This window comes from Saccostrea echinata, unplaced genomic scaffold (assembly GCF_033153115.1).
Source record: "Saccostrea echinata isolate AGI-Se365-2 ecotype Australia unplaced genomic scaffold, CSIRO_AGI_Sech_v1 ptg000028l, whole genome shotgun sequence".
Taxonomy (NCBI): Eukaryota; Metazoa; Mollusca; class Bivalvia; order Ostreida; family Ostreidae; genus Saccostrea; species Saccostrea echinata.
The window spans coordinates 6,073,690-6,086,189 of NW_026889777.1; the positions used below are offsets into that span (position 1 = coordinate 6,073,690).

General features: G+C 36.6%; 2 protein-coding genes across 2 annotated transcripts in view; both read left to right on the forward strand.

Moving 5' to 3' along the window:
- LOC133193947 (amino acid transporter heavy chain SLC3A1-like) overlaps nucleotides 1-12,500 on the forward strand; it is a 168,895-nt gene that overhangs the window by 32,783 nt on the left and 123,612 nt on the right. The window lies entirely within an intron of this gene.
- On the forward strand, nucleotides 7,059-12,317 carry LOC133193854 (uncharacterized). Its single transcript, XM_061329776.1, has 4 exons — nucleotides 7,059-7,322; nucleotides 10,651-10,795; nucleotides 11,485-11,553; nucleotides 11,856-12,317. Exons 1-4 carry the CDS (start codon nucleotides 7,059-7,061, stop codon nucleotides 12,311-12,313), a joined length of 936 nt encoding a protein of 311 aa, XP_061185760.1. The 3' UTR covers nucleotides 12,314-12,317.

The window sequence follows — 12,500 nt, forward strand, 5'->3', positions numbered from 1 at the left end:
AATAATAATAATAATAAAAAAACAAGGTAAATCAAGCTTTACATTATTTTTTTGTAAAAGATAAATCAAAATAGTACCATAGCAGTTTACGATTGGACATACTGTACATGTACATTTATGCTGTTCTTTATTCTTTTTTTTTTATGTATTTGTTTATTTCTTTTTTTTTACTTTTTTTCAATTAAGAAGATTAATAATTTTGATGTTGATCTGGATTTAAACAAAAATGTAAATTAGAATTATAAAAATAAAATAATTGAATGAAAGCACGTACATATACATACTCTTGTACAGTATCTTGAGATAATGAAATGTTATAATTTGTCAAAATACTTTTTTTTCTTTTTTTATTTTTTAGTAACAATTGTGATAACCATTATATTCTTTTATACATTAAAGAACTTTTTGTCTGATAAATTTACGCAATATAAATAGATGGATTTTAAAAATAAAGAATATAAATGTGTAAATATAACATGCTACCTAGATATTAATTTATAAATATAAATATTTTTTTAATCGTGTTAATAATAATTTCACACTGGACATAAACACGCTTTGCTTGTAGAATGTTTTATTTACATCGAATGACAAACTGGCATGCTGATCGGTCAACGCGCTGGTTGGTTAACACGTCTTATCGCTAATCCTGATTGACAGATCAGTTACGCAACACCGAACGCGCGTTCGCTTGCTGGGTTCGCTACTGAATTTGGGGTTCGCTTTCGGCGTTCGCTCTGGGTCCGCTGCGGGTTCGCTCGGGGTGCGCTCCGGGTTCGCTCGGGGTCCGCTATAGCGAACCCGAAGCGAACCCGAAGCGAACCCAGGCAGCGAACCCGGGGTGCGCTTTGGGTTCGCTTTCTGTTAGGTTGTGTCTGGTCGGTACTGTATAATAGCGTTCAAGGTATCGTCCACATCTGTTTATCCAGTGATTTTTTTAAATCAACAATTAATTAGTCATAGGAAGCTTTATTCAGTTAAGTAGTATTATAAGAGTGGCCTCTTATCTATTACGATCTCTGTAATATTGTCGATATTCACACAAACGTGCATGGAGTGACCTCTAATCTTAGAGGCACATACATGTATGTACATCTTCATTCTGAGTTGTATTGATATATCAATGGAAGTTGTATTGACCATTTTGGTGGTTTTTCTTCAATGTTCACTAGCATTTGGAGAAAAAAGAATTTTGCTGGGTGATCCAGACTTCGTTCATAGCCAGTTGCAGGCTTTGGACAGCAAATACCAGGATGTTCTTGCTAAATATTCCGAATTATCTGGCAAGTTTGCAGACCTCTCTGCGAAAAATACTGAGTTGTTCAATTAATACAATGACCTTGCCTTGAAGTGTAGTGACAAATCCGTGAAAACCAGTGGTGAGTCTCTCTCTCTCTCTCCCCCTCTCTCTCTCTCTGTGTGTGTGTGTGTGGGTGGGTGGGTGTGTGGTGTAAATATAATACATTATAATAATAAATAAATGTTAAAGTTTTGGTTGGAATATTTCGTTGCTAAATATTAAATCTAGAAAACTGAATTAGTGGGTTCTTCTTAATAATCGTTATATTTTCTTTGGAATCAGTGAGGATGCATAATTATATTGATAAATAAAATCGAATCAGTAAGTAACTGCATAATTTATCTTTTATAAAATATTTATTATAAAAAAGTTACTCAGAGAAATACATGTATCAATTGAATTCGATATTTACATTACTAATTATATACTAATATTCTAACCTAGGTGGAATGTTTGTACGTTGGGGGAGAGAAGATTGTCCTGATAACCAGACCGAACTTGTGTATTCAGGTATAAAAAATACGATACTTTAAAGTACAAATAAATCGAGAAAGCGATTTTCCCTTTAATCCAGAGGCTTCGGCATGTATGGACTTCATCTGCGCACTCGGCAAAAAAAAGGTGCTTGACTTTTGGAAATTTTAATGAATTATTTCTTCCTTCGTTCTTAAACACCAATCTTTTGTTTATGAATACGTTAGTTCCTTGTTTGTGGAAAAAAAAAATAATCAAAGGCTACATATGAAATATGGAGATAACCAACAGTATTCAAGCTCAAAAACCTTTTGAAAGTTAAAAAAAAGGATCAGCAGTGCTGGAACAAAATTTGACATGCACCTGATTATCCTTCCTTTCTACTGAGTTGTACTAAGGCCATACAGAGATAGAGACACAAGGGACGCTTTTGGACGTGCAAAATTTTATATCCTTAATAGTTAATGGTACATGGACGCAATGCTCCGAGGTATATACTAATTCCCCCGCCCTAAATAGGCCGTAAAAAGCCAAGGTAAAAACTGATCTAAACAAAAATGTTTCATATTCCGAATAACACACCTGCTGTAGAGTGCCATAGATTTTAGCGAGAAGCACTTCCGAAATAGGTGCTCTGTGGTCTTTTGTTCTATTTAATCTTCGCAGCCCTTCTAACGACTTTCTAACTATAAATAAATCAGCAGGATCGGTCCATTGTCTCAGTTTGGGCACATAGCTAATACCCGAAATATAAGATGAAACTGCTGAAGCTGCTGAGCCCTTGCTCGAATGATATGCTATATATAGCAGAATATGGTTTGACGGGACTGGCCATTTATCACTTAGTTTTGTCAGTATTCTGAAATCTTTAAAATTCTTTAAAGCTTGTAAGTATACAGCCCTGGTGTTTGCTGAAATGCTTGCATCTAATAATCGAGTGATTTCGTCTCGAAAATAGTCCATAGTGCCGTTGGAAATGGTGGCGGCTGACTGTCTGCGTCCGGAGCAAACTTGTGAAATCGCTGAAATTGTAAACGTGACAAACTGTCCGTCAGTGAGTTCTGAACACTCAAGACGTGCTGTGCTTTAAACGAAATGTTCAACTGCAAGCATTTTAGAACGAATTTGCGTAACAAAATCATTACTAAATCTGATTTTCATGTCATCGAATTTACAGTATGTACAACTGATTGATTATCAGATCTAAATAAAACTTTTTTTGTTGCGCAGCTTTTCCCCCATGAAAATACTGAAACAAGCAAGGGAAAAAATTCTAACACAGTGATATCATTTGTATAGCCCTTATTGAACCAAAACTCTGGCCATACGCCGTAAGTCCATGCACCGCTAAAATAAATTCCCAGGCCTTTTCCTCGACGCGCCGAGCTATCTGTAAAAAGTTCTAAATCTATATTAGACACCCAAAACTTTTCTTGAAATACCACAAAACCATTAAATTTGTCAAAAAATTCCAGCCATACAAGCAAATCCGCTTTTATCTCTTTTGTTGTTCTTAAATGATAATAGGGTTGAGATAACCCACGCGTTGCATTTGACAGCCGCCTGCAGAAAGTGCAAGAGGAATTGCTCTGCAGGCAAAATTTAAATATCCTATCAAAGATTGAATGGATTTCAAGTTGGTTTTCGATTTCTTCAATATGCCTTCAATAATCATGCTAATTTCGTAAACTTTTTCTTCCGGTAACCTGACCTGCATTTTTTGGATATCAATTTCTAGCCCAAGAAAAGTAATAACTTGTTGTCGACCCTCGCTTTTTTCCCATGCTATTGGAACCCCTAATTCTTTGCACACATGTATGAAGGTATCCACGTTCATTTGACACTCGTCTGCCGCATGACCACCGAACAAGAAATCGTCTAAATAATGTAAGACTTCTCTAGAGGTGGCGCGCTCGCGCACTATATAGCCACTCCAAAAAATGAAGAAAATTTCTCAAATGTAGAACAGGATATCGAACACCCAAAGGGTAAGCATTTGTCAAAATAATAACAGCCATCGAATTTGAAACCCAGAAGCTCAAAATCACCAGGCCAAATTTGCATTAATCTAAAAGCACTTTTGATATCCGATTTGGCTAGGAACGATCCGCGCCCTAGACGTTGAACCATGCTAATGGCCTCGTCAAATTTTGTGTAATTGACAGAACAAAGTGCTTCGTCAATAAAGTCATTGACAGAGTTATGGGTAGGGTAGGAGAGGTGGTGAATTACCCTGAATTCCCCTTCCGCTTTCTTGGGCACTACTCCCAGTGGCGAAACCCGCAAATTTGACATAGGCCGCGATTTAAATGGACCGGCCATCCGTCCTTTAGCAATTTCTTCTTTGATATTATCTCTAGCAACATCTGCATGTTTATAAAATGAGGGCAAATTAGTGCCTCTGTTTTTTCCCGAGGACCATTATAATGCAATCGAAAACCAAATTGAAAACCATCATGAGTTCTTAAGCTATTTCCAAATTCGGATAATTTGTAAAGGATTTTTTTTAAAGCTGAACTGTTTATAGGGGAGTTTGCTAATTTAAAGTTTCTGAGTTTTATTGGTTGCAGCAGTGCTGTTTGAAGCCTTTGAGATACGAAAAGTGTCATTTTTAGAACAACTAGGTTTCGGATACTTTCCCTTACAAATAGAACACAAATGCGCATATCTGCCATTGGCTGTGTTGCAACGATCCCTATTGTAACTAAAGCAGACACCAGTTTGGGTTGGCGCGTGCGCTGCATCGAGGCTAGATTCTGGCCTGGGCGGGACAGCGATCAAGCTTAACCATAAATCCGAATTCAATTTTGACCAATTTCGGTAAGAAATTGCTTGACGCACTCTAAATTGCTCGTCATAATTTCTCCAGCCCATGCCAAGAAATTTCCTCGCCGCATCGCGAATAACAAACATATACTGCACCAATTCGGCTGCCCTCCCTGGATGTCTTTGAACGTAAATATGCAAAAATTTAAGAAATGCATCCGTCCATCTATCGATGGTTGTAATTTTTTTCGTTTAAGACTTTAGGCTTAGCCTCAAGCTCAACCTTTTCATTTAATACAAAATTACTCCCAGCAGCAAACTGCTGCAGTTCTGCACTGCCCTTTGTCAACAGGGCTAAATTGATATAATTCCCAGCCCAAATTTTTTGTTTTAAGGAAAGTGGCACATGGGCACCTATATCGTCCCCAGCGCAAACCTCCATGTTTGGCATCGTCCCGAAATTATCTGCCGATGTCACGGCAGCTTCCTCCGGGGCAGGCCAAGAACTAGTGAAATCTAACTGCCTACCCTTATTAACGAGCAGCTCATGTTCAGGCTCCTCGGCCATTCCCATGGAGGCTGAAATAACTTCCTCCCTGGCCTGGGAATCTGTCATGGTGTCAGTCTGGGCTTGGCGGACAACAGCTAAATTTCTTCTCCCCCCTCTGCCCTTCTGCTGTCTGGCCTCTCTGTTCCTATTACGTGCCCTGGTAGAATTGGCACTGGACTGGGATTTCTTGGATCTTATGGGTGGCATGGTTAAGGTTGTTTGATGTAACCGTTCGAGGAGGTTTTAAGTAATTCAACAGTTATTACAAGTGCAGAACGCTGGAGTAGCTATTGAGTAAGAGGAGGAATTCGCCACGTGCGCCCCTCTTTTATACTCGCGGCAATCGGGGGAAAGTGTCAAGAAGACCTACCCCCTGTGTTTTTCGGAAATCAATTAAATGCGTTTAATTTGCGATTGCATTAGACGACCTTAAAACAATACAAATATGGAGCAGAGCAAACACCGACCTCCAAAAACATCAGAGGTAGGATCAGGTGCCATGGATGAGTGAGCATCCCCTGCCAATCGCTCACACCTGCCATGTGATTCTTGTCATGTATCGGGAAAGAAAAAAAAAACCCGGAAAAATCTGTAGACAATTCAATGTGTAAATAATGGCCTAACAATTAGTATGAAAACTTTCAGTCAGCATTTGACTTAACGATAGGTAAAACTTGCTGACATGGTCATTGTATCGACCATAAAACATGCAAAATGATGATTTCAAACGAGACTGTTGACATCCTTGTTTCATCAACTTATTTTTCAATAGCTTGCCTCGTTTTAGACATTGTTCATACGTAGAGCATGCTCTTGCGTATCGAATCAACTGGGAGACAAAAAACCCCATAATTATGCAGATGATAAGGGTATATTGCTACATAAGTAAGGGAAGTTGACGATCAAAAAATTGAAGTCATCACGTTTGTCATAGAGCTTTGTTGTTAGGTTACCATTAATGTCTCTCTTTTCTAGTAAAATATCCAGATATGAAACAGATGTGTCAGGTATCTTTTATTTCAAGCTCACTGGGATATATCGAGTCGACATCCACTCCTCTGGAAAAAAAAACTTCGATTTACGGCTACACTAGTACTTTTTTCACAAGTTTCGCGTATCATTTTTCGCATTTATATGCACTAGATGAAACCCCGCGCAAGCGCGTGGAATTGAATTGTTACCACCGACTGCTGATGGAATAATTTTAGTAATATATATAATAGTTTCTACTGACAGTTAATTACATTAAAAATATATCTAGATTTTCTTTGGATGCTGCATGTATCTGAACAATACTTTCAGGATATGTAGAAGACTTTCTCTTCGAATTAATCAATAAATCTCAAACTTGCATGAATTGATTGATTGCTTGTTGTTTAACGTCCCAATGGAGAATTTTTCACTCATAGAGAGACATCACCTACTTTAGATGAATGCCACTCATTTTGACAAATGAAGGTCGCATACGGTTATTACATGAGGTATCTTTATCATGCAATGCCTATGCCTCCCCCGACGCGGAACCTCGGTTTTTAAGGTCACATCCGAAAGACTTTCTCTTCTACAGTGCCGGCGCTTGGCGAAAGAACAATCGCTACCTTTGTTAAGCGTCTAAGGTTTGACTCGGCATCGGGGATTAGAATCGAAAACGGGACCTCCCAATTAGAAAGCGAACGCCCAATATACAACTACGCTACCATGACCTGTCAAACTTGCATGAATTATTTATTTTTAGATCCATGTGAAAACTTTATTTGATGCTGTAAGTGATGATTTTTAAAATCTATGGAAGTTTTGCTTCACGTCAGTCACAAGATGCCTTTCAGAACAATTGTACTTTATAATTCTGTATGTGTTCAAGGGTTTGCCGGTGGCTCCTGGTTCAATGACGACGGTGGTGCTTCAGAGTTTGTTTGTCTCCCACGTGATCCAAAATAAACAAGGAAATTCTCAACATTTCATGCAAGGATGTTTGGATCTGAGTACGACACGACAGGGCCATTCTTTGGTCTCCACAATGGTGACGATGTTCCTTGTGCTGTTTGCAGAAGCACAGTGGAATCCAGTGTTCTAATGATACCTGGGAAGAACAGCTGCTACAGCGGATGGACGATGCAGTACCACGGGTATCTCGTCTCCGGAAACCATGACCATAAATCAGCAACAGAGTATATTTGTCTTGATGAACATCCCGAAGCCCTTGTTGCAGGGGGAGCAGACCAAGATGGAAAAGTTTTTTATCCTGTTTATGCCATCTGTGGATCTCTGTCCTCCTTATGAGAACAACGCATATTTAACTTGTGTTGTGTGCACAAAATAATGTTCAATAATTAAATCAGTAAGAAAGTCTAAGAAATAAATACAGGATATTAAAGTTGAGTGATTTTACAAGGCATGTCTAATTTAGCTGTGTTGTGTGCAAAAATTAATATTTATTCAATTTGATGAAATACGAAGATAACGAACAGTAATCAAGCTCAAAAGTCCATTGAAACAAAATCAATCGGGAGCAGAGCAAACACGGACCTCTAAAAACATCAGAGGTGGGATCAGGTGCTATGGTGGAATAAGCATCCCCTGCCGACTGGTCACACTCGCCGTGTGCTCCTTGTAATGATCGGGAAAACAGAAAAATTCATAGACAATTCAATGTGTAAATAATGGCCTAACAAATAGTATGAAAAACGTCAGTCTGCACTCGACTTAATGACAGATTGTATTTGCTGACAAGGTCATTGTATGTACCATAGAACTTGCAAAATGATGATTTTAAACGAGACTGTTGATATTCTTGTTACATCAACTTGTTTGTCAATAGCTTGCCTTGTTTTAGAAATTGTGCATGTTCTTGCCTATCAAATCAAACTCCATATGCTAACGATAAAGGTATATTACTACATAAGGGAAGATGACGATAGAAAATGTTGAATTCTTCACATTTATCATGAATTTTTGTTGTTAGGTTACCGTTAACGTCTTATTCTAGTAAAATATCCAAATATAAAACAGATGTGTCAGACTCTGTAGTATCTTTTATTTCAAGTTCATTGGGGGTAAAATGTATTTCGAGTTGATACATGAATGGAAGTAATTATTGTAAATTGATAATTCGTGATTTATTGTGTGATTTTATGAACCAGCTTAAAAAACGAGTTGAAATTAAAAATACATATTTATAATTATCCACCAAAATTGAATGGAATATACATCAATTAAAGAAATGTGGTAAAACTCATCAAATACATGTGTAAAACAATCTATCATCAATATAAACAGGTCATAAAACCTGCAATGTATTTCCAAATCAAAACTTCTTCTTGGCAATTGAATATCTTTATTAAACATCTACTGGTCTTCTAATAATATTTACTCAATCCCTAAAATACCCTTAACTTCCTACTGTTCCTCAATAACAAATATACACACAGCCTTTCGCGAAGTCGACTGACAACAATGTACATTCCGGCTGTTCACAGTCAGTCAGAGACATTGCGGGTGGAGTTAACTTGTTTTTTTTCTGACTAATTGGATTTTTTTTTATAAATCATCACTCGATGTGGAAGACATTGAGAATAAAGATTTGATACTCAGATGGTGAGTAAGTGTTTCTTTAAAAGCCCCAAGACTTAGCATAGTAAATACATGTATTATAATTCATAAAGTACAGCAATGCGACTTGCCAAAATGATTGACATAATTCTGTATTCCAGGAATAACATTTTGACAATTTCTTTAAAGATCATTTATCAAACAGACGGACAGATAAGCAGCTGTTTCACCTTTTTGTATAACTGGCATTTATACAATTTTAGGAAGGTGACCCTGAGTTTCATTCCAACCAAGTAATAAAATATTTTCTTAGGTACATTTATGTCAGATGTTTAAGATCATGTTGATGTTGATACAGATAGACAAACACATGCATATAAGAATTCATATCTAATTCTTATAATTAAATGTCATTCGATAATTTATAAAAATGACATACATGTACATGTATATTAAATTTTATACAATTATACAAATTACTAACTCTTTTGCATTCTTTGACGTTCTTTAACTTTTATTTACAATTAGTTTTGAGTGGATATAAACAAGGCAAATTATAATAAGTTGAAACTTTGTTTATAAGACTTAACTTTATTACCTGTTGCATTCAATAGCAAAACAAAATTGAAGTAATATAGTTCAAGTCTTTAAGTAAAGAGCATTGAAACAAGTATGCTTATGGTATCACATGCTACCTGTAGTACATGTATATAAGAATGATAAGAAATATAAATCCTGTTAACGTTATTTTCTAAATAGCACATTCGTGTACCTGAAGCATTCAAGAGAATATTCACTTTTAGAAAAGGGGTATAGAAAACAATACTACAGTTAGAATCTAATATTAATATACTGAAACGCAAAAAAAAAAAAAAAAAACACACAACAAGCATTAATCCACAAATATTTGAATTTTTTATCTAATGATTTTCAAAAATAAATACAGTAATGTAAAACTCGATTTAAAAACATCAAAGATTTGATAAAAATGTTAAATGATTATCTTTTAACTTCAGAAAGTAACACATAAATGTTAAAACACCCCAACCCTCGCCATTCAATTACAGCGTGCAAGACTGCCATGTGCAACAGTTGCAGCTTGATTTCTACGATGCAATAGATTCATCAATCTCGAGATGTGAGCGGAAGAAATATTCTTTGCCATTTTTAAATGCCTGTTTTTCAGATGATGAGGTCGAATTTTCTCTAGCCAAGCGCAGTGAAGTAACCCTTGGACTTCCGGTCCATGGACTGTCATTTATGCTAGTGATACGTAAGAGCCTGTTGAGGCGTGATGTGGTGTATAATTGCATCTGCAACTCTCCATCACCTTTATTTGAGATTTTCCAGCTAAAGCAATAGAAATGCGCACTTAAGTCATTTTTAGGAAGCCTTGGCATCGCTTACGGAAAAGAAAGAAGAATTTATTTTTCGAAACATTGCTGCATTACTTATGATGAACAGATACAAATCCTTAAAACCCCATATTATTGCCAAATGTTTTGTTAAACATGCAATTTTTGATTTCTGTTAAGCGGACTCAAACTTAACTTCCGGTAATGGTATGAAAATCATTCAACCGTTAAATTACCGATATTTACAAAGTTGAAGATGTCCTTACTTTTAAGATACAAAATTTTATCCTATATATAATATTTCCCCATAAATTAGGATGTTGCGTTTCTTTTGCGTTTCAGTATATTTGTAAACTTTTGCAAATTTATTGTTTACTGCATGAGACGGGCGGAAAACATGAGGAATACAGTGTGATAGCGTATAAAACAATTCATTAATTGTATTATGATGGCCAGACTTTTATACTTCAACAGTAATGAAATTGTCCCCTTGAAGGAATACTTACGATCACTTCTGTTGAAATATTGATAAAATGTGTCACGTTATGCACTATTAGATAAAAATACTGCCACACACTGTGTAAAGCTGCTCTCAACAAGAGACAATGTTTGGAACTACATTAATGTGCTTATTTCTCACTTTTACACCATTGCAGGCAAATATGGAAAAAAGGATTTTACTTAACGATCCGGACTTGATACACTCTCAGATTCAAGCTTTGGAGAGAAAAGTCCAGGACACGATGGCGAAATATACTGATCTGACGACAAAGTACAACACTTTGCTGACCAAAACGAATGGTTTGAATGTACACATATAAATACTAGTAGTTAGACGTCCAATGAACATTTTAATACCATGATGAAAAAGGAGACGATAACGAACTGTGATCAATTTTATAAATTGTGTAATCAATACGAATCGTTAACAAGGCAAAAATGTGGACCTTGGAAACACAAGAGGTGGAATCAGGGGCCAAAGAGAAGAAACCATTCCCTGTCGTAAACGGAGTAATGCTTAGTCAAAACAAGTATAAAAACAATGGATTAACAAATAGTATGAAACATATCAGTAAAAATACGATCTAATGCCAGTAGTAAAGGCAGGTTTTTTTGTTTTGTTTTGTTGTTTTTTTTTGTTTTGTTGTTTTTTTTGCAAACAAAGTCATCCGAACAACCAGAGAGTCTGAAAAATATTGACAATAACGTGATTGATGAAAGTCCTTTAACATCAACTTATTTGTCAGTTGCCTAACTTCGTTTTAAAATTAGACATACCTTGGACTTGCACTTGCGTACCGAATCAGTTTGGTGACATAAACACTATATATAGGTTAGAGTGGTGTGTTATTTCATAAGTACATGTAGTGGAGGTCGAAAAGAAAAATGTAAAGTCATCCTATATGGTGTCTTGGTATTGACCATCAGAGCAACGAAATTAATTAATGATTAAAATATGCAATTTTATATTTTTTATTTCCTTGTTACAGCTGGCGGAATATTTGTTCGATGGGGACGAAAAGAATGTCCAGGAAATAATACTGAGCTTGTTTACTCAGGTAAAAAACTTTGCCCATACATTGTACCTTTTCGTAAATGTTCTTTTTCTTTGATATATCATTTGGGATATTGTGATCCCCAAATTTATCTTTATTATATCTTCAGTCACTGCGAAAATGTGTGCCAATGTATCATGGAGGAATTTTTAAGCAAATACATGTACATTCATTTTCATCAGACATGTGGCTAAATACTTGTACAGTATTCATTGTACAACGGTATATGTATATACGAATAAAGGTGTACTCTATTTTATAAATAACACTTTCTTATATTCATATTATCCCCCTCTCCATTCAAGGCTTCGCTGGCGGTTCCTGGTATTACCACACTGAAGCGGCAGCTGAATATGTCTGCCTCCCTCGTGACCCCGACCTTACAACAAAATTTTCTTCAAGTGATGCCTTAATGTACGGCTCGGAATACGACTCAGGTGAATTTGGCCAGGCGAGTGGCAACGATGTCCCATGTGCAGTTTGCCGAAGCATGGTAGAATCTACCGCTCTGATGATTCCTGGCAAATCTTCCTGCTACGACGGCTGGAGCATGCAGTATCACGGAGACCTTGTCGCTGGAGCATACTCACATAAAGCGGCAAGCCAGTATATATGTCTCGATGAGCATCCGGAGACTTTGACAGCAGGGCAGGATGACCATGACGGAAAACTATTTTATCCAGTTAAAGCTATGTGTGGCTCTCTAGCTTGTCCTCCCTATCACAACAATAGATATCTTACATGTGTTGTCTGCACTAAGTAAATGAAAAGTAGATTCTATTCATGTGAATGCCTATGATTTTCAAATTTATTATGCAAACGAACAAAAAAACCACTCATATATCCAAATAGAAAGGCACAGTACAGTGATAAAGACAGCACCGGTTAACGAGGATACATTCAGGCCTAGCTGCTTAGTGGGGTGACATTGTACATGTACTTACTGCCTT